At 38.8% G+C, this 24,773-nt stretch overlaps 1 protein-coding gene across 3 annotated transcripts in view; it reads right to left on the reverse strand.

The window, feature by feature from the left end:
- Window positions 1–24,773, reverse strand: part of atg10 (autophagy related 10) — a 131,862-nt gene that overhangs the window by 35,359 nt on the left and 71,730 nt on the right. For all 3 annotated transcript variants that reach the window (XM_008102999.3, XM_062972278.1, XM_062972277.1), the window contains 2 exons: window positions 4,993–5,119; window positions 401–498 (listed from right to left, as the gene is read on the reverse strand). In XM_008102999.3, coding sequence (XP_008101206.2) covers window positions 401–498; window positions 4,993–5,119 — 225 coding nt within the window. The remainder of the gene's footprint in view (window positions 1–400; window positions 499–4,992; window positions 5,120–24,773) is intronic.

The raw sequence follows: 24,773 nt of genomic DNA on the forward strand, positions 1-24,773 counted from the left end.
CAATGTTATCTCCAGCAAGTTCGTTTTTATTCAGAATGGAACTGGGAATTGTTCCACATATAGAATGAATCATTCTTTGCAATGACAAATAAACTTTCCTAGGCTATTCCGGTACTCTAACTGGTTGGAAGGAGGATTTCAATAGTAACAAGAATATTGGATGAGCGCCATCTGTTGCCAACTGACTACTTGAAGTACTATGCTTAAGACCTCTAAAGAACAATTCCCCCATCCATTTTATTGTTATTTCTAACTACCATATCTATTACATTAATTCTATTGTTTTCAGATTCCTTGCTACAAGACCAATTATCTATCTGTCCACTAACTCACCAATCCATATTTTTTATTTTTAGAAAAATAGTCATAGAGTTAATGTAAGATGTTGGAAACCTCTAACCTGTTGTGTAATAGTGTCCCAGGGACCCTGCCAGAGGCGCTCCTTATAACATTCAGGTACACCTTTCCATATTTCATCCAGAGTTAAAGGTCTCCCATCTAAAACAAAACAAAAATCCAAAATGATACAAATATAAAATGCAAATAGTGCAAAGGCAAGCATAGAACAATTACTGATAACATTATTATTATTATTATTATTATTATTATTATTATTATTATTATTATTATTATCATCTCCCCCAAAGGGGACTCATGAACATATCTCAATCTAAAACAGGACAAAACTCTTCTCAACAGAATTTTTTTTTGTAGCACTCACAACAAAGTAATAGAATAACCGTTTGTGATAACAGTGTTCCTCAAATTGGCAGCCTTCAGATGTGTAGCTCTACAGCTCCCATATCCAATATCACAACTGCCACGTTGGAGTTGGAGTCCAATCTTTATAGTGTGCACCAATATCAGGAAAGATGTTGTAGGGTTCTCACCCTGCCGCATTGACTGGTGCTTACTTTTGGATCCTGTATACTAGATAAGGTTTTATAGAATGGCTGTATCAAAAATAAGCATATGATCTTTGCCAGAATATTTGTTTTTTGTCAAATGAAAGAGTATTTTTTCAATAACTATCATTATCTTGGCATTTATCAGGTGTCAGGAGGCCATTATACTGTGATAAATAGTTTTATTCCACTGACATTTTCATGTCCATGAAATAAACAAGATTTATTCACCCAATTAACATTTGAATGTCATGTTTAGATTCCACTTGAAATCCTGTTGCCATCAGACACAGTTTTGTCTGGCTTTTTGAACATATTCAAAATGGAGTACTTAATTCTCTCTATTACCTAGCAGTATTAATGTCAAAATGTGGGAAATTATGTGAATTAAAAACAATGAATGAAGGACCCACGAATATGTTGCACAAGTTGCAGTAATTGTATAAATATTTGAAATTTAGAAAGAAAAGTGTACCAATCTATTTTGCTTTGGTCGCCTAGAATACTGTGTCCAGTTATGGGCACCACAACTGACTAGCTCTGCAACATATCCAGAGAAGGGCTCCCAAAATAAACAAAGTTTTGGAAGCCATGCCCTATGAGGAGTGACTTAGGAAGCTGGGTATGTTCAGCTTGGAGAAAAGAAGGTTCAGAGGAGACATAATAGCCATGTTTAAATATCTGAAAGGATATCACTATCGGAGAGGGGACAAGTTTGTTTTCTGCTGTTCTGGAGACTAGGACAAGAAGCAATTGATTCAAATTGCAAAAAAAGAGATTCCACTGAAACCTGAGGAAAAACTTCTTAGCTGTAAGAGCTGGTTGGCAGTGGAATATGCTACCTCAGAGCATGGTGTAGCCTCCTTCTCTGGAGCTTTTAAAGCAGAGGCTGGATGGCCATCTGTCAGGGTTGATTTGATTATGTGTTCCTACAGCCGCCCTGAGTCCCCTCGGGTGAGAAGGGTGGGGTATAAATAATTGAAATAAAATAATTGAAATAAATGCATTGCCAGAATAGGACTGAATGGCCTTGTTGTCTCTTCCAACTCTATGATTCTATGTGAATCTGGGATGAGTTTAGCTCCTTTTAGAAATTAGTAACAATTAACTGTTCATGAACGTGATGTTGTAATTCAATCATTTTAAGTTATTTTAATCAGTTTTAATTCTTTTTTGAACTTCCTGGCTTTGTTGTAAATCATTGTAAGATCTCTAAGAAGAGGATGAAATATAAGTAGTTGAATTAATAAGCTATTAAATTTGTCATACAATAATGCTACTAGTAACTATAAAGTTTTTCCAAATTACCACAAAGAGGGAAATGTTCTACAAAAAACAGTAGTGTTCTGTATATTATGCACCTTTGCATGATAAAACTTCCTGCAGAGAAATCATTTGCATACAGAAAACAATAATAAATGTTAAAGTTTGTTAAGAATGCAAATATTTATGTTTTCTTGCTGTACATGTGCTGGAGAATGCTATTGGTCATGACATTTGTGGCCTCTATGTCACAAAAATAGACATTTTTACAGAGAAAGCTCATCTTTGGTGAAACAGGCTTACAATATCCTATCCCTGTTTTTACTTAAGATTATGATTGTTTGTCTATCGTCTTTTGTCAACAGCTGAACAGAAAAAGCTCAGCACAAATTGTACATATTATACAGTACAATAATACCCTCCTTGCAAAAAATTCATAATCATGTAGCTGCATTATGAAAGCAAGCATACCACCTATATAACTCAGGAAAAGGCAGAGGAAGCGCCATTAAGACAAAAAATAATTATTTGTACAACAGATATTGTGCCAAAATATACTGAATAATAAGAAATATCCTGAAATCATTTTTAAAGCTGCATCAACATAGGTATTAAGGGTACTGAGTAAATAATACTGAGTAGAAGGGAATCCAAAATTTAAACTGAAAACAAGGTGCAATTTAATGTCACAGCTATAGCATAGAAGTCATTTCCCCATATGTATACCCCATAGTAAACTGCAGAGTTTTTTTTAATAAAACAATTATTGACTTTGATCCCAATGAGGAACTGATCACTTGATGAAAACCTGAATGATTCAATCTCTTTATAGGTTTGCCAGCCTTTAAGCACTACTTGTTTCTCTATAAGGTAATTGTTAAATTTGTATCCTGCATTTCTGCCAAATGGCACTCAAGGTGACATTTGTAGCCACATTATGAGAAGAGTCTATGAAGAAGCTGTTTTGCCTCTGTTATAACACAGCCTCTGGTATGTGAAATCCTACTCAAAAGAATTTTTCAACAGTGATGTGTTTTCAGGTCAGAAGGAGAGAAATGCTAAAAAGATATAAAGATGTCTGAATTGGTTGTAGAAATCCTTTTAAAAAACTATTATTTTCTAGTGTGAAAAATTCCCACGATATGTGCTGAAACATATAATTATACATGTAGGAACAATTAAAATTCTGTACTGCAAGGGGAGCTGTTGGAACACAATACAAAGATACAGCATTAGATCATCCATCAGCTTCTGTAATATCCACTTCCAGCTATAAGGAGTCATGTTTCAACACCTCTGATTCCCTGATGCTGACAAGCTAAACAACTTGTTTTGTCTCTGGGAGCTCTTCTCTGGTGATTAACTGCTCATAGTGAATACTAATTATATGAAAATATCGTACTGTAAAAAAAAGGGTGGGGGTGATGATGATGAAATAAATGCCCTGTTCCCTTTACCTTCAGAATCACCATGCAACCCCCATTGCTTGTTTCAAAAATGTTCCACTGAAAACAAGAATGAATGAGATCTTTTACACTATCATTAAATAAATGTGCCTTCTTACTATATATTTTGAAATCACTAAATGATTGGTTGCCAACATCTTCTCACATCTGCAAACAAGTTAAACAACAGTATATTGAAATTTTGTTAATGTTTACAGTAACCATTAGCATATAATTGCTATGTGTAAATTAAGGAACTATTAGTAGCCATAGACTCTGAGATACGGCCACAATTCCCTACATCCTTGTTAGAAAATTTGCCTTAAGCTGTCATTTGTTTTTTTTTTTTTTTAAAAAAATAAGTCAGATTAAATTCTCCTTTAACAGAGGAGTCTGAGAAATTGTTCTTCCATTTTACATAGAAACGGCTTGTTAAAATGCTAGCCTAGCAAAATTAAAAGCCATTAAAAATATAAGGCAGCAAGTGATTAAATCTACCAAACACATTCAAAGGAGCTTAAGCTACTTTTTAATTAGCAAGAAAAAGATATCACAAGCAGAATTCAGATGTGTAAATCTAGATAAATCTGATAGATCTTTGCAAACACAAAAGCTACTGCTGCTGTTGTACGGAAGACTAAGTTTAGAAATGACCTCAGGAATCCAGCTTCCTAGCCTTAGGTACAGACTCTATGGATAGAGAAATACAGAAAATGCTACAGTACGAATACTCTTTGCTTACTAATCGAGTAAGCATTGCTAACAATGGCCTTGGAGGAGAGAAGGTGTTCTCCACTATCAAGTCAACATAAATTAAACAACAGTGGACACATCCTGCAATACTTATCATAAAGAAAATACATAAAAATAAATATATAGTAATTTTAAAAAATGACAATGGGAATTCATCCAGCAAACTCTTGGGAGAAAGTATGCTTAGAATGGCTGAAAGATGATAAAACAGGTTTCCCTATTTAATTATTCTCAATTAGAATGGATTACTAATTTAAATTGTAAATGTGGATAACTCCATATGATAGGCATTTGTTTTAAAAAGTCAAGGGATTCTATTTCAGACTTCGTAGCTTTAAATGTGTCTTTCTTTTTGTCATTTAAAGAAAAAGAAAAATGGCCAGCAGGTTTAGTCAACCATAGGCGTGCTGCCAGAAGTCTAAAGATCAGACTTCTTCAGGCTGAAACGATATCATCTGCCTCAGGAAACTGATACAGAATCTGAAATTTATACGAGGAATGAATCATAAAGCCCCATTATACCCAATAGTTTTTAATCTTTTCTTTTTTTACTAGTTCAGTACAAATGTTATGTTGAAATATATACTTTTCTTTCAAAGAATAAATTTATGTAGGAAGCATCTTACCTAAAAAACATGCCCGAAAATAAAGAACAGGAGCCTGGTAACTGCAGGAGTACAGAACATGGTATTCATAGCGTATCACCTCTGATGTTGCAGAGATGCCAGCCGCTTGAAAGTCATCCAGACCTTCCTGAAAGAGGGATTAACAGCTATAAAGAGTGGGTGTAAACAAAGGAAATAAATTACTGCAGTTGTATTACTGTAGTAAACTAATAAATATCTTGAATAATTGCAAAAACCATTCCCCTGTTGTTACTTACCTGTTTAATCATAAGTGAACTGTCATCTTATTGGTCAGCATGGTCATCAAGAAACATATCTTTTGGTTTCATTTTTTAAAGGACTGTAGTGCAGAAAAACTACATCATTTGTTGCCTTATAAAATAACCCAGTAAAATCACATGATTAACCTACGGGCATTATGCATAGCTAATTTCTTCAGAAAAACTGCAACACTTTTTGTCTCTCAGATCTTGAGTATGGAAATTAAAGACACAGATGAACTGTACAATATTAGGTTCGTTCCAACTGGGCCAAAAACAAGAGTCAGCACAGTGAGGTGGTTTGAATACCGGACTTGGAAATCCATTACATGAGCTTGGTTAGGTCACACTCCTTCAAGGAAGGCAAAGGCTCCAAACAAACCTTGCCAAGAAACACCCTTAGAGCAGAGCTTTCCATTCTGTGTATCGTGACACATTAGTGTGTTAGCTGCAGTGTATAGGTGTGTCACATGAACATAATGATAAACTTCTGAATCTGTGTGAACTAAGTAATACCAAATTGCATGGATTTTATGCACCATACTAATTGACACCAGACTCTGTAGAACCAGAAGAAATTAATGTGGGAAGCTAGGAGGAGGTCCTGTGCCTTCAGCCTGCCGTTGTCTGCGTGGCAACCCTACAACAAGACCTTATGGCCCACCACACCCCCACCTGCACCATGGTGTTTCATTCTTATTATTATTAAGATTCCACTTGATCCCTTATTTCATTATTACTATTTATGCATGTGTCTGTATCTCTTATAAGGGATTGGTTCAACATCCAATTTACTAATAAAATTTAATTTCTGTGTTGCAAAATGATGCATGTCTAAAACGTATGTCACCAACATGAAATGTTTGGAAAGCTCTACTTTAGAGTCTCAGTGTAATTCAGAAATAACTTCAAGACAATTCAATAATAGCTTCAACAACAACAACAACAACCACAACATTACTTCCAAACTTCAATAAACTTCATTGTCTGGTTCTTACATCCTCCCTAATTGCTATCCCTAAATGTCCAGACTGGGCAGGAGAGTTTTTAAAAGGTGTGTGTTTTCCTATAGAGTTCATAGTAGAGTCAAGGTTTAAACTAGAGACTTACCACTGTGTATCCCAGTTTTTAACTATTCCGAGACACCAGTTCTTTTCATTCATCCATGAGGTTTTTGACACACAGCCAATTTACACAATCAAATCTACACAGAATTCGACATAAGTAACATGTGTTTTGTTTTATGACAGTCTCAGTTTGCAACCTAACCTACATTTTATTAGACCACTACGAAAGCTATTTTTAGCAACTCTGCAGTTGCTGGACTGGTAAACTGCAGGAGAAGCCATTATTCAACTGCTTCTCCACTTTCCATATTCTACATGGATTCACTCAACTCATATGCTAGACATACCAATTTAGTTCTGTGGAATGTTACCTTTATCACTGACAATCTCCCAACCAAGTTAGAAAAATTAATAAAACACCTCAAATATTAAATTCCCAATAATTCAAGTGATGTAGAACAAAAGCCCTCAACTGACCCAATGGAGAATACTATTGAAGAAGAAGAATTATGTGTTAGGATGAGAGAGAAAAAACTACAACAGGCAGGCGGAGCTTAAGGCACAGACAATAATCTTGCCAGAAAATATTTACCATTGCTTAAAAAAAATCCTATTACATTTTATAAATGCAAATCATTTTCACAAAGAACTGAATGGAATTGACTTTATAAGCAAGAGCTGGTGGTCGGAGGTTTTGAAAATGAGGCTATTAATTTTTATAAAACCTCATGGAATATAGTAAAGGGAAATGCTAGAACATACTTGTCAAGATAACACAACTGATGTATTCACAGAATACAGAAGGGTAAGCCTGCCAGAAAAACATAAATGTGTGCACACATGCTGAGTGCTGGCATGCTTTCAAATTTGTGCCTTACACAGCCATAGAAACTGTAGGTGAACTGGGTGGCATCCAGCTGTGAGCACGGAGTTTACTATGCTGTTTTTTTGCTCGGGCGAAGAACTAAATGGTGGAAAGAAACAATGAAAAAAGTAGCTTTTCTAAGAAGCCAGTTCTTTTCAACAACAGCTTCTTGTGCTCAGCTTCTTAACAAACCTTAATCTTCCCTCCTACATTAGAGAAATATTACAATTGATTAGCTTAAACATAAAAGACATGTATGTTGCAATTAAAAAACACATAGCATTGTGGAACACTTAATACTACATCCCAATTTAATATTATAAATAATTTGATATTTCCAGGAAGCACATCCGTTCAAAAATAAGCTTTGCATATTAAAATATGGTTACAACTAATCAAAGTAATTAGTAGGCAAAAGAAAGCAATAATTCCTGGCCAGTTGCAGGAAGGACTTTTAAAACTACATTATTAAGTATAACATCATCTATTTCTTGGGTAGAGACAATCTGTTTGGTTTTTAGAAAGTAGTCAGAACTCTCACTTTCTCTTTTGCCTGCCCTTTTTCTGGAGACAAGTTAAGTGCTATATCTGTGATCTATAAACCTTACAAGGACTTCTGAATACTGCTTAAGGCCAACACTAATCCCTTTTTATTTGGTAAACAGAAGTAACAGGATGCATGACATAAAAGCTAGAGTACTCGTGTGTAATCCTTTGCTCTGTATTTCCGATAATATGGTTGAAAAGGAATTTACCAGGAGGAAGTAAACTTTGGTATGTGTAAATGTTGACTGCATCACTGAAGCTGAGCTATATTGTAACAGAAGTTCATTTTAAGTCACCTTAATACAATGCTTAATAATCCCCTGTGACTAAGAAGAGAGGCCACAAAATCTGAGAGAAATTATGCTGGATATTTATATGCAGAGCAAATAATTTGTTCTGCCTTAAAATACATTACCATTGCTTCAGTAATAATGACTGATAATGTCATTAAGGGATAAAACAAAACAAAAATCTTAAATTAATAACAAATCATATAACACTGTTTGAAAGCTTCCCAATGGTAGGACCACTGCATAGAAAAAAATGGTAAAATGTGAACAAAAGACAGAGGGAAGTCTGGCTTGTTTAATACTTTCTTTACCTCAGTCATCTCCTCAGAAGAAAATAGTACTTTGAATTATAAAACTATAATAACTACTCCAGAATAGTTAAAGATGTAGTAAAGAAACACTTAGCTACTCTAAATAATATGTGTCCACGGTCAAATGAACTGCATCCCAGAGTATTACAGGAACTTGCAGATGTAATTTCAGAGCCACTGTCAATATTCCATTAAATTTCTTGGAGGAAAGGAAAGATCCCAGTAGATTGGAAGAAAGCAAATGTTTTCAAAAAGGGCTAAAAAAAGGGACCCGAGCAACTAGTTTGATGACCACTTAGCTTGATGTCAATACCAGGAAAGGTCTAGAATAGATCATTCAATAGCAGACACTTAGAAAAGAATGGGATTACTAAAAGGCAACATGGGTTTTTTTAAATATCAAAAACAAGTTATATCACAAGCATCTTAACTCTCTTTTTTAAAAAACAAGAGTAAAAATCCTAATAGACTAGACTAGTATTCTGGATATAGTTTATTTTGATTTCACAGTAAAGCTTTTGACAAGACCCCTCCCGCCCCCCGCCCCCAATATATTCCTCCAGGTATACTGGTGAATTGTGGAAAAGTGTTAAAATTAGGTCTGTAATTGGTTGACAGAATGAATCTAATAAAAATGGTTGCTCTTTATCATGAAGAGAAATGAGGTGCTTCAGGGACCATTGTTGATCAACATCTTTATACATGATTTAGATAACATAATAGAGAGCTTGCTTATCAAATCTGAGATGACATCAAGTGGGGTTTGGGTGCGGTAGCAAATACCACAGAGGACAGGATCAGAATTCAAACTGACCTTGATAGATTGGAGAACTTGGGCAAAACAAAATGAATTTCAGCACCTAGGAAGTCAATACGAAGGAAAATGAAATGAACAAACATAGAATGAGTGACACCTGGCTTAAAAGCAACATTTGTGAAAAGGATCTAGGGGTCTTAGTAGACCATAGCTTAAAAAAATCAACCGTATCATGAAGCAACTCATCCCCGCCCAAGTCATTGGAATTCTTGAATTCATTAACTCGAGTATAATGCCCTGATCACAGGAAGTAGCCTGCCACTTTATTCTGCTTTCATCAGCTTTCACCTGGAAGATTGTGTCCAATTCTGGGGACCACAGTTAAAGAGGGATGCCAATGAACTAGACCACGTTATACAATGTTATAACTCAGGGCTTCTTAAACTTTTTCACTCGTGACCCCTTTCAGCCAGAAAAAAAAATTATGTGAACCTGAGTATATAGGTATATATAAAAATAGGTATAAAAACCAAACATTGACTAATAACAAATCAGCATTTGCAAGGCTTGCTAAATAGGCTGATTTCCCTTTTCATGAGATATAGCTGAAGCATCTTCTACAGAGTCCATAGTAAACACTGCACAACAGATTTGTATAAATATCTGAAACAGACAGTAGGTGTTGGCAGGATTTTAGCAGGGTTATCCATGGCAGCAAGGTCAAAAGATTAAACCAGTTCACTGGTCAGCAACAAGTGATCATCAATAATTAGAAACCTGTTACTATTGCCAACTTTTTGGGGGCCCCACATTGAGCTAGGGAGATCTCATTTGAGATTGGGACCCACAGTTTAAGAAGCAGTGATATAGATTACCTTGGAAGGTGGTGGACTTTCCATCTTTGGAGATCTTTAAACAGGAGCGCTTTAGTTGTGCATTCCTGCATGACAAGGACTTGGACAATATGGCCCTTGTGGTCTCGTCTACCCCTATGATTCTATTGGGGTCACCTTAATGCAAATCAAGGACCCTACTGGTTCAGTCAAAATGGGGTACCCCAGCTTGAATGACAGCAAGTGCTCTGTATTGGGTCTATCCATATATGTCATAGACAAATTGCCAGAAAATGATTTATTCTTCTGTATGTGCTAATACGAACTATTTATGACTCACTCCAATAAAAATATGCAAATATAAACAATATATTATAATAATTCATGTTCTTATTGCCTAATTATTTTTGCAATGTGATGGCTGAACACCTGTAGCTTTTACTGATTTCAACTAAGTTTATGTATATGTGAAAGACTGAGCACAGAACTGCAGCCTATCATTGAAACATATGCCAGCACAGTTGTGGAGGAAATGCTGTCATTATCAGAGAATTTGAAAAAATATTTAACACTAAGCTGTATTTTCTAGCCAAATACCACAGAATCACTTGATGTTTCTGTATAATAATTTCACTTGCATGGTTGCCACTCTACATGGAGAAACCGAATCTGGGACTGACTGTTTCCTAAACAAATTGGGAAGTTGTCATCAGAAAGCATCTGTTATTTTATTACACTCCTGTAGAAGCATTCTTGTGCTATCATAATGGAGTACAGAACAGATGCTTTCAAATGCTATACCTAGTACACTATATGCTTAAAAATAATAATAAAAAGCAACCCAATTAATAATACTGGTTGTTTAACAAATGTGTTCTCACTAATTAATAAGACATGTCAATCATCAGGATTTTAATCATATGCTTGTCTGCTCCCAAATATATCTTGATCTGTTCATTTAAAAATCACTTATAAGTTATATTTAAAAGTTAACCCAAACATCTATGTATATCTTTTGTATCAACATGGCAGCTTTTCTGTCTTCTCAGAAAGCTGCTTTACTAGAGCCTTTAAGGCAAGAGCAGGAGCAAATAATTCAGCTTGGGCAGCTTTTTCTACGAAACTGGAATTGAGCCAGCATCAACCAGTCTAAGTCAAGACTGAACAGAAGAAAACACAAAAACCTATGTTGAGGAAGAGGAAGGCTAACAAATGTTACAATCAAGGAGGAACACGTTAGTGACAAAGAATCCTTCCTCTCCCACCATTAAATATTACACAGACTGTGATCGAGAAAGTCTTTCCCAAACAAGATTCCTCCAGCAATGTAGAGGCTCAATGTGCTTAAGTCTTGCTCTCTCTCTCTCTCTCTCCCCCCCCCCACCCCCGTGTGTGTGTGTGTGTGTGTGTGTGTGTGTGTGTTAGGAAAAGTTATTTTGTTGTTTTTTTTTTTACTTTGGTCATGATGCTTGAAGTTGGGTTTTTTTTTAAAGCTTTTGAATATTTTCAAAATATGAGATACCAGAAAATTATCACAATACGGTAGGGATGCATTGCCAAAATTGCATTTATCACAATTCTACCTTCAGCTATCTGTAAGAACCACTGTTTAAACAGCACTTCACACGCCCAAAAGTTACATTAGCCAAGATATTAACTTGGGCAAGCTGAATATAAAATCAGATGAACATGAATCACGGCATCATTATAATGTCACACAAACGGAGATTAAAATTGGTTTAATGTAAAGGGTGCTGCTGGGACTTGTTGGCTTAGTTAGATTTTATCTATACATTTTATTTTCACCTCTCAGGCATGCCTTTTCAATTCTAAATTCATCTCTATAGCTTGAAACACCACTAATTTAGTGCTCAGTTTATGTTGGCTTTTTGGTAAAGCTTACTGAGTAGAATATGACTGGTCCCTCATTGAGTACTGTAAAAATCAGCAATTAAATATATAGGATTGATTACACATGTTTAGGAAGATCAGAACAATTTACAATACCACCCTCTCATAAGAATTATGACTGTCAAATTCAGAGAGAATGGCACTGTAAGCATAGCAATTCTTGGCATGTGAACAGAGTTTCCTTCAGACTCAATAACAACTAAACTAAATGGGTCAGGAAGGCAATGACAATTACAGCTGGGTTTCAATTTGAAAACATGAAATCATGAACTGGAAGTCAGGCTCTTCCACCAGACATTAATCTTCATCCACCGTACACATCACCCGCAAACAGTGACAAGGAATGAACAATCCTCCAGGCAAGAGATAGTTTGGCAAAACAAATCCAAATGGCTCAAAGAGACAAAATATATGGTGATGAGAGGCAATTCCCTTTTCTAAACCTGGACTACCATTCAAATTGACTTGAGAGAAAGCTTTTCTTGAATGTTAATTATTAAGCTTTGTAATTACTTTGTAAAGCTATGCATTACTCCACAAACTTGGGAAGACAGAAAACCAAATATATTCAAAGGCCTTACGTTTCTTGTACAATTTAATGTTTTTATTTTGACAAAACAAGAAAACAAAATCTTCAGGTTCACCCTTAAACTTCTTGTACAAGTTTATGGGGTATGTGTTTTTCTCCACAAAACAAGAAAATGAAATCTTCAAGCTCACTTTATTTTGTGCAAATTCTAAGAAACAGAGGCGGACATAACTTTGGAGAACTTTATATACATTTATGTTCAATGTCACAAAATAAATGGATCTCCCTCAAAATTAATGAAAAATCAGATCCCAATAGTTCTACCTAAAAATGTTTATTGAAGCAAACAGGTAAAAAGGGAAAATGGACAATTGCAAAAGGAACAGCATAATAGAAAATACAAAATAGCAGTAATCCAAAAATGCCAAAGTACATAAAATCAAAAGAGCCAAAATGCACAGCAGTAGTTCAAACATAAACCCATAAACATGAAAGCAAGAACCTTTCCATGGTAAACCCTTCAAGGAAACAAAGGCACGGCCCAGAATAGGAAACCTGAGAATACTTGAATCATAAACTTGAGAGCCATCCCATATGGCAATGTTGTCTCCTCTGAGAGGAATGAAGCCAACACCATTTAATTTAAAGTCATCCATGTAGCCATGAGATCATGCCAAATGCACCTGGACTTTAAGGTCTTATCACAGATTCTCTCAGAGCATCAATTCAGACTCAATCAAGCTGTGATCCTCTAACTTTGGTGGTTTATTACTGGCACCATGGACGGGCTGTAAACATTGGAATAAAATAAGTGCCAACTGCAGTAATGGAGAGAGGGCGTGGGATAAAGTGCAGGATTTGCAATTACTACATAGGACAACTAGGGGCTATATATTCTCAAAGGCCAAGTCTTCAAGTATTCTCAAGGAAAATATATTATCTTCAGCAAGTTCCAGAGTAAATTTGGCACCTTCGTTTAGATTCAGTTGGATGCTAACCAATAAACAAAATGTTTTGTATTCTAAAGGGATTAGAGAGATCATTTTTCTTTGTGGAGAAATGAAGTTCACTAAATGCTACATGCACAGTAGGCCCTGATGCAATAAATCTTGGATATAGCCTGTTCATTTACTTTCAGACACATGTGTTTATTCCAGATCTAGAGGAAGCAGCATAAAGTCACCACTGGTATTGTCAAGGACAGAACGCCACAAAATCAAAGATAACAGAGTTTATTGGATTTACAGAACTCAAAATGCCCGTAAAAGACAAGGGCAAGGCAACTTAGCCTTTAAAAACAAAAAGGGGCAAGAAAAAACGTTCAAAAGATAAACCGGATTAAACCGGAGTTTAATCCGGGTAAAATCAAAACAGCTTGCTTCAGCCTGGGGAAAAACAAACAGAAGCTGGGAAACAAGGAGTTCAAAAGAATGCAACTAATTGGCAGCAGATAACTCTCTGCTGCCAGCACTATGTTTTGAGTAACTAGGAGTCACTCCTTCACACAGCAAGGCAAATTTCCAATACAAACTCAACAGCCAAGGATTGAAGCAGTAGCGTAGTCCCAATTCGTTCCGAAGGTCGAGAGGCAGAATCAGACGTTTGCAGTTTTCCAAGTCCAATAGGAGAAAGCGAGCCCGTAGTCAGTTTTCAGTCCGTAAATCCAGAGTAGCAGATGGCGTCCGTCAAGAAGACGACGGAAGGTCAAAGGTATCAGCACACGAAAACACACCAGTCTTCAGGAAAGCGTCCCACACAGATCCCAAGCGTTCGTCCAGATTACCTTGCCCAACGCAATTTGCAATTGCTCCCAAGCCTCATTTTATGCCAGTTACAAATCCTCATCACTATCAGCTGCCCTCCTTAACCCGGGCGTTTCCTCATCACTTTCCTCATCAGAGCTGGAACACCTCTGACTACGCCCCACAGCATCCCCAGCTGTGGATCCCGTCCCATCCCTCCAGCTTGTCCATGGGTCTAATCCTGAAGGTCCCCATTCATCTTCCATCCCATTATTGCCAGTGGCACCCAACTCCTCCCTTACCCGAGTCCAATCCATCTCATCCTCTTCCGAGCTAACCAGCTCTTCCTCCATTCTCTCCGTGAACCCCTTAAAAGACTCTTCGTCAGACGGTTCTGCAAAGATATCTCGCAGCCTCTTTCTTTCTCGCTCCTCGAGAGTATCTGACTCTCGAGGAGTCTTACGTCCACGTCTGCCAGAAGCAGAGCCATGAGGCTCAATCATAACACTATCCCCTCTCACAAAGGCCTCCTCCCCCGAAGGCGGAGAGGTGGCAGTGATATCCTCCGCTATAGCATTACGACGACTGGAGGTATCCAATTTCAACAGCGAACGATGGAACACTGGATGGACCTTTAAACTAGACGGTAAACGCAAACGAAACACAACGGAAGAGATCTTTTTAACTATAGGAAAGGGACCCAAATACCGAGGCGCAAACTTTCCCCCAGCCTGTTTAATATGCTTGGAAGACAACCACACCAAATCCCCTTCTTCCAACTCCTCCCCTGCCTGCCTGCGGCGATCGGCCTGAGTCTTTTGCGTTGCCTTAGCTTCCAACAGTAAGCGACGGGCAACATCATGCAACGCAGCCATTTCCGAGGAGCGGTACACAGGGTCAGAAGAGACCACATTGGTCGACGGCGCCACACCTCCCCGTGGGTGAAAACCATAAGTCAGTTCAAATGGCGTATGCTGACTAGACGTGTGCACCGCATTGTTGTAAGCAAACTCCGCCACCGGTAGCCACTTCACCCAAGCAGTGGGTTGATCTAAACAAAAACAACGTAAATATTGCTCTAAGAGCCCATTAACCCGTTCCGACTGACCATCCGTTTGCGGATGAAACGCTGAAGAGACGTTTAACTTAGTACCTAAGCACTCATGGAAGTGTTTCCAAAAGCGTGACACAAATTGTGGAGCCCTATCCGAAATAATCACCTCAGGAGCTCCGTGCAAACGGTAGATGTGCTTAGTAAACAATAAGGCCAACGTAGGGGCCGCCGGAATGGTCGAACAAGGAATAAAATGAGCCAGCTTACTAAATAAATCCACCACCACCCAAATACAAGTATAACCCCCAGACTTAGGCAAATCTGAAATGAAATCCATGGAAATGATTTGCCATGGCCTCTCAGGAACAGGTAGAGACGACAACAACCCTCTAGGGCGCCCCACAGGCGTCTTACTCTGCTGGCAAACAGCGCAGCTGTCACAAAAGCGCAGAATGTCTTGCCGCATCTTTGGCCACCAGTAACTCCTGGTAATGAGCTGCACGGTCTTGAATCTGCCAAAGTGCCCAGCCATGGGTTCATCATGGTGGGCTCTAATTACCTCTAACCTGAGGGCCCCCACTGGTACATAGACCTGCCCCCTGCGTACCAATACTCCGTCTTGGTCTTGTAGGTGAGGCAGTATTGTACGGTTACCTGCTGACAACAGCATGAGTTGTTCCTGAGTCCACACATCTTCTCTTTGGGCCTCAATGATCTGGTCATGTAACCCGGGCTCATTATCTACAACACATAGAGAGGCAGTAGGCAAGATGGTTTGACATACTACCTGCTCATTGGTCTTAAACTCCGGCTTGCGGGACAAGGCATCGGCCCGCAAGTTTGCCTTCCCTTCCACAAATTGCACCTTGAAGTTAAACCTGGAGAAAAACAAAGCCCATCGGATTTGACGCTGGTTTAACTTTTTAGCTGTTTGCAAGTGCTCCAAATTCTTGTGATCAGACCTGACCACGATTTGGTGCCGCGCCCCTTCTAGCCAGTGCCGCCACACCTCAAACGCCACCTTAATCGCCAACAACTCCTTCTCCCATATGGTATAGTTCTGCTCAAATGGTGTTAGTTGCCGCGAATAAAATCCACAGGGACGCAAGGTCCCTGAGGAATCTCTCTGAGACAATACAGCCCCCAACGCGTAGCTAGAAGCGTCCGCTTCTACCACGAATGGTTTGTCCACATCAGGGTGTGTTAGTATGTTGTCTGACTGAAAGCTAGACTTTAGTTGCAAAAACGCGTCGTGAGCTTCCCGCCCCCACACAAATGGCTGTTTCTTACGCAGGAGCTGCGTCAAAGGCACCGTGAGCTTGGCAAAATTCGGGATAAACTCCCGGTAGTAATTAGCGAACCCTAAGAACCTTTGCACATCCTTCTTGGTCTTGAGCTCCTGCCATGAGTTGACGGCGTCAACCTTATGTGGGTCCATTTTAAGTTCCCTACCTGACACTACATGACCTAGGAACTCCACTTCAGGCACATGAAAGACGCACTTGGAAGCCTTGGCGAAGAGCCCACTAGCCCGCAGGCGGTGCACAACCTGCTTGACATGCTGACGATGTTCTTTCTCGTCCTTAGAAAAAATCAAGATATCATCCAAATAAACCACCACAAATTGATCAATTAGGTCCCTAAACACATCGTTTATGAACCTCTGGAAGACCGCGGGCGCATTGCAAAGTCCGAAAGGCATGACTCGGAACTCGTGGCATCCGAAACACGTGTTAAATGCCGTCTTCCATTCATCACCTTCCCATATTCTGATTAAGTTATACGCCCCCCGCAGGTCAAGCTTGGTAAAGACCTTAGCCCCTTGCACCCTTGATAGCAGTTCCGAGATTAAAGGTAGCGGGTACCTATCCCAAATGGTGTATTTGTTAAGGATACGATAGTCGCAAACCAACCTAAGGTCCCGAGTCTTCTTGGCCACAAAGAATACCGGCGCCGCAGTTGGAGAGCTAGATGGGCGAATAAACCCCTTGGCTAAATTCTCATCTAGGAACTCTCGTAAAGCTTGCCTTTCCGGTACAGTCAAGGCGTACAGCCTTCCCGCTGGCAATCTTGCACCTTCCGCTAGTTTAATGGCGCAATCATACGGCCTATGCGGCGGTAACTTGTCCGCTTCCTTTTTACAGAATACATCAGCGAACTCCCCATACTCATCAGGCACTCCCTCCATATCAGGCTGAGTAGTATTCAGAGTACAACAACCCTGCCTCTTTAAGGTCAGCTTACGTGCCACCCAATCTACTTGTGGATTTACTACGGCTAGCCAATCCATCCCTAAGATCACATCGTATCTGGGCAAGCTCGTAATATCCCACACAAACGTTCCCGTTACTCCCTGCACTTCCCACATTACTGCTGAGGTCTCATGGTTAACCACCCCAGTCTCCAATAGTCTCCCATCCGCACCTTCCACCCACACGTCGCATGCCTTGCGCACTATAGGAATGCCATGCTTCCTAGCAAACTCAATATCTACGTAAGAGACCGTAGCCCCTGAGTCCAGCAGTGCCAAAGTAGAAACAAGTTCCTTTCCCCCAACAGATAACGTAATGGGTACGAAAACATGCTTCTTCCCCTCAGCTGACTGCTTTAGAAGCCCTAATGCGTTGGACTCACGTCGCACTAGGGCTGGCCTTTTCCCGACAGCTGGGAAGGTTTCACATTACAGTTTTTGGCAAAATGCCCAGCATTCCCACAGTACAAACACAACCCCAGCTGCCTCCTACGGTTCTTTTCTTCAGTAGACAGCTTTTTAAAGACCCCAAGCTCTATAGGCTCTTCCCCCATCACCACAGGTGCCTTGGTTACATGCATAGGTGGCGCACACATTGCTTTTGAGTGCTTACGGGACTCGAACCTGGCGTCCAAACGCAGCACTTTAGCTACTAAGGCATCCCAATTTTCGGCCGGCTCCAAGCGTGCCAATTCGTCCTGGAGGTAATCACTTAAACCAGCAGTAAACAAAAGCATGAATGCATTTTCCCCCCAGTCCAGCTGGTGACGGTACAAATTAAACTTATTTAAGTAATCCAAAACAGTCCCCTTTCCCTGTTTCAACCGATACAGAGCCCACCCAGCATTCTCCGTACGGAGGGGATCCCCAAAAGTGTCAGTTAGAAGCTTCTTGAAATTATTCAAATTGTCCTTGACTGGGTCATTTCCCAAAATCAAATTGGTGGCCCATTGTCCTGCGGGACCAGTCAACAAACTCAAAATAAATGCCACCTTGCTAGTGTCCGTAGGGTAAGCATGAGCACTGAGCTGAGAAAAATAAAGCTCAACTTGTGCCAAAAAAGTTGGCAGTTTGCACCTGGATCCGTCAAAGCGTTAGGGGTCAAAACATGTCCTTTAACAGCATGGGCTGCTTGACTGACGTTAAAGGCCGCCTGTAATTGATCAAACTTAGCCTTTAACTCATCCATCGTCTTCCTGACGAGATTTATTACTGCAGTAAACTTTTTTATGGGCGTTGGGCAATCTGTCAAGGACAGAACGCCACAAGATCAAAGATAACAGAGTTTATTGGATTTACAGAACTCAAAATGCCCGTAAAAGACAAGGGCAAGGCAACTTAGCCTTTAAAAACAAAAAGGGGCAAGAAAAAACGTTCAAAAGATAAACCGGATTAAACCGGAGTTTAATCCGGGTAAAATCAAAACAGCTTGCTTCAGCCTGGGGAAAAACAAACAGAAGCTGGGAAACAAGGAGTTCAAAAGAATGCAACTAATTGGCAGCAGATAACTCTCTGCTGCCAGCACTATGTTTTGAGTAACTAGGAGTCACTCCTTCACACAGCAAGGCAAATTTCCAATACAAACTCAACAGCCAAGGATTGAAGCAGTAGCGTAGTCCCAATTCGTTCCGAAGGTCGAGAGGCAGAATCAGACGTTTGCAGTTTTCCAAGTCCAATAGGAGAAAGCGAGCCCGTAGTCAGTTTTCAGTCCGTAAATCCAGAGTAGCAGATGGCGTCCGTCAAGAAGACGACGGAAGGTCAAAGGTATCAGCACACGAAAACACACCAGTCTTCAGGAAAGCGTCCCACACAGATCCCAAGCGTTCGTCCAGATTACCTTGCCCAACGCAATTTGCAATTGCTCCCAAGCCTCATTTTATGCCAGTTACAAATCCTCATCACTATCAGCTGCCCTCCTTAACCCGGGCGTTTCCTCATCACTTTCCTCATCAGAGCTGGAACACCTCTGACTACGCCCCACAGCATCCCCAGCTGTGGATCCCGTCCCATCCCTCCAGCTTGTCCATGGGTCTAATCCTGAAGGTCCCCATTCATCTTCCATCCCATTATTGCCAGTGGCACCCAACTCCTCCCTTACCCGAGTCCAATCCATCTCATCCTCTTCCGAGCTAACCAGCTCTTCCTCCATTCTCTCCGTGAACCCCTTAAAAGACTCTTCGTCAGACGGTTCTGCAAAGATATCTCGCAGCCTCTTTCCTTCTCGCTCCTCGAGAGTATCTGACTCTCGAGGAGTCTTACGTCCACGTCTGCCAGAAGCAGAGCCATGAGGCTCAATCATAACAGGTATAGTGCTGGGAATAGGTCAAATCCAGAGCAGACCCACTGAAATCAGGGGCATGAATTAAGTGTGAATAGTAAGTTTATTATTTTCACTGGATCTACTAAAATTGCATGAAGCTCACCAGAAGGACACTACTTTTTTAAAGCAATCATAATTTGGAGAAGCTCTTTTTGTTTAAAAAAGAGAACGGAACAAGGAGATAAAGGGAAAGTGCCTCATGTTCAGAGATGACAAAATATTTTAATCTCTACAACAAGCCAGAGAATTACAGCATCTTTGGCTTGTTATTTATGAGCAGTACACATGTGCTTACTATTCGATTATCCTTGCTTAAAGAGGAAGAGGCTAAATAACCCAGCCAAAAAATGTTAAAGTAAATCTTGGAAATTTTTTTTGTCTAGAGTGCTAGAAGAGAAACAAGCCAGAAAGAAATCTGCATTCATGTTCAGAGAAAACACACCACAAAGCAAAGCTCCATGGTTTGTTTAACCTCCCTTCTGGAAGTCGGAGGTATTGGCCAGCGTTCACAAGTGCACTGCTACAAACAGCAGAAGACTGTGTTGTTTTGAGTTGCTACATCACAATCAGCCAGCATTCAATAGAATGCTGCTTGTATGGGGATTTCTGTAGTTCCATGGTTTGTCATAAATGCAAACTGGCTTAAATACTATCTAACAGATTCCCTGTGGCACTGTCAACATCCCAAACAAACAGATTTAACAATTAATGTTCTGCTACAGATCTATTTGCATTTTCTTGCATATTTAGCCAATCAACGGCTCAAGTATTATATTTTTATGCTTGATACTCTTCCTGTTTTTCCAGTGACACATGAAATATGATACCAAAAAATAAGGTGTGTGCCATACACATACAAATACAAGAGATTTTTGGATGAGAAGAATAGATATTAAGCCATTATAATAGTTCATTGAATAACACAAGACAGCTATAGGAAAGGGAAGAAAGTGCCAACTGTATTGGTGTTAGATGTGGGGATATACCACTGGATGTTGGCTAAAACTTTCCCCTATTGTAACAATAAAAGGATAATTTTATAACAATCTAGATCTCAAAAACAACCATATCACTTTGGAAATATCAGATCTTTGAACCACAATACCAACTACATGTAACTGATATAAAATGTCAATGTGAACCTTATTGTCCATTTCCCAATCCAAAGTTGTAAGTACATTCCAATCCCAAAATTCAATCTTTTACTTTAATGGACCTAGATGTCCATCAGAACCCCAATCTGCTGCCCAGAATAAATGTCCATCAAAGTTTATAGGTGAACTCTTTTTGAATGTCATCAGAAATCTGTTGTTTCAGCTGAGCTATACAGCCAAAGTACATTTTCAGGCCATTATGTGGATCTATGTACTTTTTATTATGGGAAAAAGAAGAGAATGCTGTCAGCAGAACATCTGCATTTATCAACCAAGTGTGTGCAGAAAAATACTTTAGGTTAAACTCAGGGTTTGTAATTCAAGCAGTCAGACTGAGTGCCCCTTTATTCAAATATGTTGGGATCAGAAGTGTTTGGAATTTCTTTGGGTTTTGAAATTCCTGTATTTGCATATATATACACATAACATACGTAATGGAATATTGTGGAGATGGGGCTCAAGTCTAACATTAAATTTATTTATGTTTCATATATATATATATATATCATCTAAATAGACTGAAGGTAATTTGTTACACAATATTTTTAAATAATTTTGTGCAGGAAATAAAGTTTGTGCACACTGAATCATCAGAAAGCGAAGGTATCCCTATCTCAGACCACCCATGTGGACAATTTTGGATTCTGGAGTATTTTGGAATTTTGGATAAGGAATGCTCAGCCTGTAATTTCTTATAATTTTTTTTATTAAATACTGTAAGTCAGTTTCATAATCCAATAACATCTTTAAAAGCCTCCATAATAAAATGACTGACACTACTTTTGTTATTCAGGGAGTGAATAATTATTCTGATAGTTTAAAAGTTCTGCTCTCAAGCTACACACACACACACACACAGGGAGAGGGAGGGAGGGAGGGAGGGAGGGGGAGGGAGAGGCTTGTTTCCAAAAGGTACCAAATTCATCTGAACAAATTTTACAGGAATTGAAAAAACATGGTAAGGATATGCATTCTTTTGCTATAAAATGCAATTTCCCAAGCCCTGTACCAAAGTGATTTGATACATTTTAATAGTTCTGATCTGTACATAATATTCTACTCCTAGTCAACAATATATATATATACACACACACACGCACTGTAAATTTTCATCAAACATTTTATAAATACAATTTGGATTTGTTAAACATTTTATATAACTCATATATGCCATTTAAAATACCCTCCCCCCCCCGCACTACCATAAAAATAAAATAAAAATAAAAATCTAAAATTGACTTCCCGCCTCCCTACTAAAAGATGTAAGATGAATTTAAGAAAGTGTCTATAGACTTATCTTTTATCAAGCCATATAACTTATCCTTTTCCACCATTTCAAAAATGTTTTATAATCCAATTTTTGAAGGTAAGTCATTATTCTTCTTGCTCCTAGAATCCTATAGTGTAATAACTTGAAGTCCTTTGTTTATTCATTCAGAAGTCCCACTAGAAATAAAATTGGACCTAACTGCAGTTTGGTTTTGTTCCTACACCTTAAGAGACACATTTTTACTACATAAAGTGAAAAAGATCTGTCAAATGTATATACATATCACAGAGAGAGAGAGAGAGAGAGAGAGAGAGAGAGAGAGAGAGAGAGAGAGAGAGAGAGAGAGAGACAGCTATTACAAATATTACATCAAAAATAAACTCATAAACACATTAATTTGTCTTAAAGTAACAAATATGCCTCAGGCTTCCTATTTTGTAGCACAAGATTTGTCTTTGTTGCTTAAAGGCCTTGTACAAAACCTAAATGTAGCATCTGCATTTCTACTTGGCAAAATGAATCAAATAAAAATCTACATCTTCGGCTCGCTAGCCTGATAGACATTTTGTGACAAATCAAAGTGTAGGACTGCACTATTGGTCAACACCCCCTAGAGCTGATAACAGTAAATACAAATGGTCTTATGGACCAGAATCAATCAAATGTCACAAAAATATTACAAGCATAATATGACTCTGATACGGATGATGGAATTTTTTTCAACAGTATAAAACTAATTAGCCTTCCTTTAAGATATTTCTGTTTTTACAGATACTGTATTTCATTACAAGGTACAATAAAAAGTTTTATATATTTAGTTTGTATGGGGGGATTGTGTAGGGGAAACCTCTGAAATATATTTATGTCAGCCATACCTGCAGGACTAGCCACCTTGCTTTTTTATGATGCACCCACTTCCATAGCAGAGGTATGGCCAGCCAGCTTTATCACCAGCGGTAGTGGAAGAAGGATAATGCCAAAGGACATTGCCTATTTGGTGCCCATTCACTGTCCGAATGGGTTGTCATCATAGCTACATACCACATACTGAGATACAAATGCAGCTCCCACCTTCAAAAGCTGGCATTTGTATCTCTGACTGTTATCAGCAAGTCAGGAATCAAGCAAGGGGGGTTCCTTCCTCTGCTATTTCAAAGTAAAGTGGACAGGTCTTCAAAAATAGTAGTAAAAAAGGCAGTCAAAATTGTTTGGTATACAATGAAGTGGCTACTGACAAGGCTCTCTTCTACCTAAATACCAAGTAAAAGTATTGACTTCGTTAACTTAGCCATGCATTTCTGAGCAAAATTACCGCATTGTCCATATTTTCCAAACATTAGTTGCATGGTACACACACTTCTGTCTTTATGAATGTCTATATTTTATTTACTTTTTGGCAGGCATCAATAGTCCAGTTTTGACATGCATTGTCAAAAAAATACTTGACAGCCCTGATAAAAATTCAAAGTAACCTGAATCTCAGATTTTGACAGATTTACAAAACATCTGTTCCTCTTGTCATAAGGTTTGTTTTTTAGAATTTGATTTTTTTCTACAAAATCTTTTAGATGGCTCCAAAACAAGAAATAATTAGCTGAAGCAACAGTGACACTCACATCCGACTTGGACTAACAATCTAACTTGACCTGTGTGGTTAATGAAGCCTCAAACGCTAGCCTTTCCTTGTAAGGAAAAGTGTTTCAGCCCTCTGATAACTATTGTTCACCGGTTCTGTAAGTTCTCTAGCTCTGCAATAATCTTTCAAGAAAGGAACAAAAATGAATCATATTAAGCTGTGGATTCCTACAGTGGATTGGGAAGGCATTGGATCAGATCCTTTCCAACTCTACAGATTTAGGATTGTATAAATTCACATTATGATACTATCAGATTCTAATTCCAGCTTCACCATGAGGAAGTTACAGCCTGTCAGCATAACCTACTTCATAGGTTTGTTGTTAAGATCAAAGTAGGGGAAAATAATGTTCAACACCTTTAGCTATAGAAAAAAAGAAAATTGAAATATAGTTGGAAAAAAAATCACAGTCATTAAAAACCCAAGGCACTATCTTTTAAGGTATCTCATATAAACTACACAGAACTCCCATTGAACTCACAAGTGTGTGTGTGTGTGTCAAGTAGCCTGTCAACTGAATTTCATGAATTTCACAGTTTTTTCTTAGAGAAGTTCCCCACACCCCCTGAAATAGTGTACCCTATAGGCTGGCATTCATTGATGGTCTCCTACCCAAGTACTAACAAGGGTAGAGTCTGCTTAGCCTCCAAGAACAGATAGAATCTGAGGCCTTTAAGGTATGTTTATAATTGAATTGTTAGTTAAATGAAATATTATTTTATAGAGGCATGTTCTACCTCACACAAAAGACACACACACTCTCTCTCCCCCTCATTCTCTCACACATAGATAATCACACTCTTAGTGTTATTAAGATATGCACCTACCCACAGAATGAAAGTGGAATTGTTACTTATTTGTTTGTCCTCAGCTGTCTTTCCCTTCACAGCTGTTAATTAAACTTCTGCTAGAATCTGCTACATGCCAAGAACAAAAGGAAGTAGCCAGGCTGTCTCTGGAGATTCTGCTCTACTCACCCACCCAT

Source organism: Anolis carolinensis, chromosome 2 (genome assembly GCF_035594765.1).
Source record: "Anolis carolinensis isolate JA03-04 chromosome 2, rAnoCar3.1.pri, whole genome shotgun sequence".
In the NCBI taxonomy this organism is placed as follows: domain Eukaryota; kingdom Metazoa; phylum Chordata; class Lepidosauria; order Squamata; family Dactyloidae; genus Anolis; species Anolis carolinensis.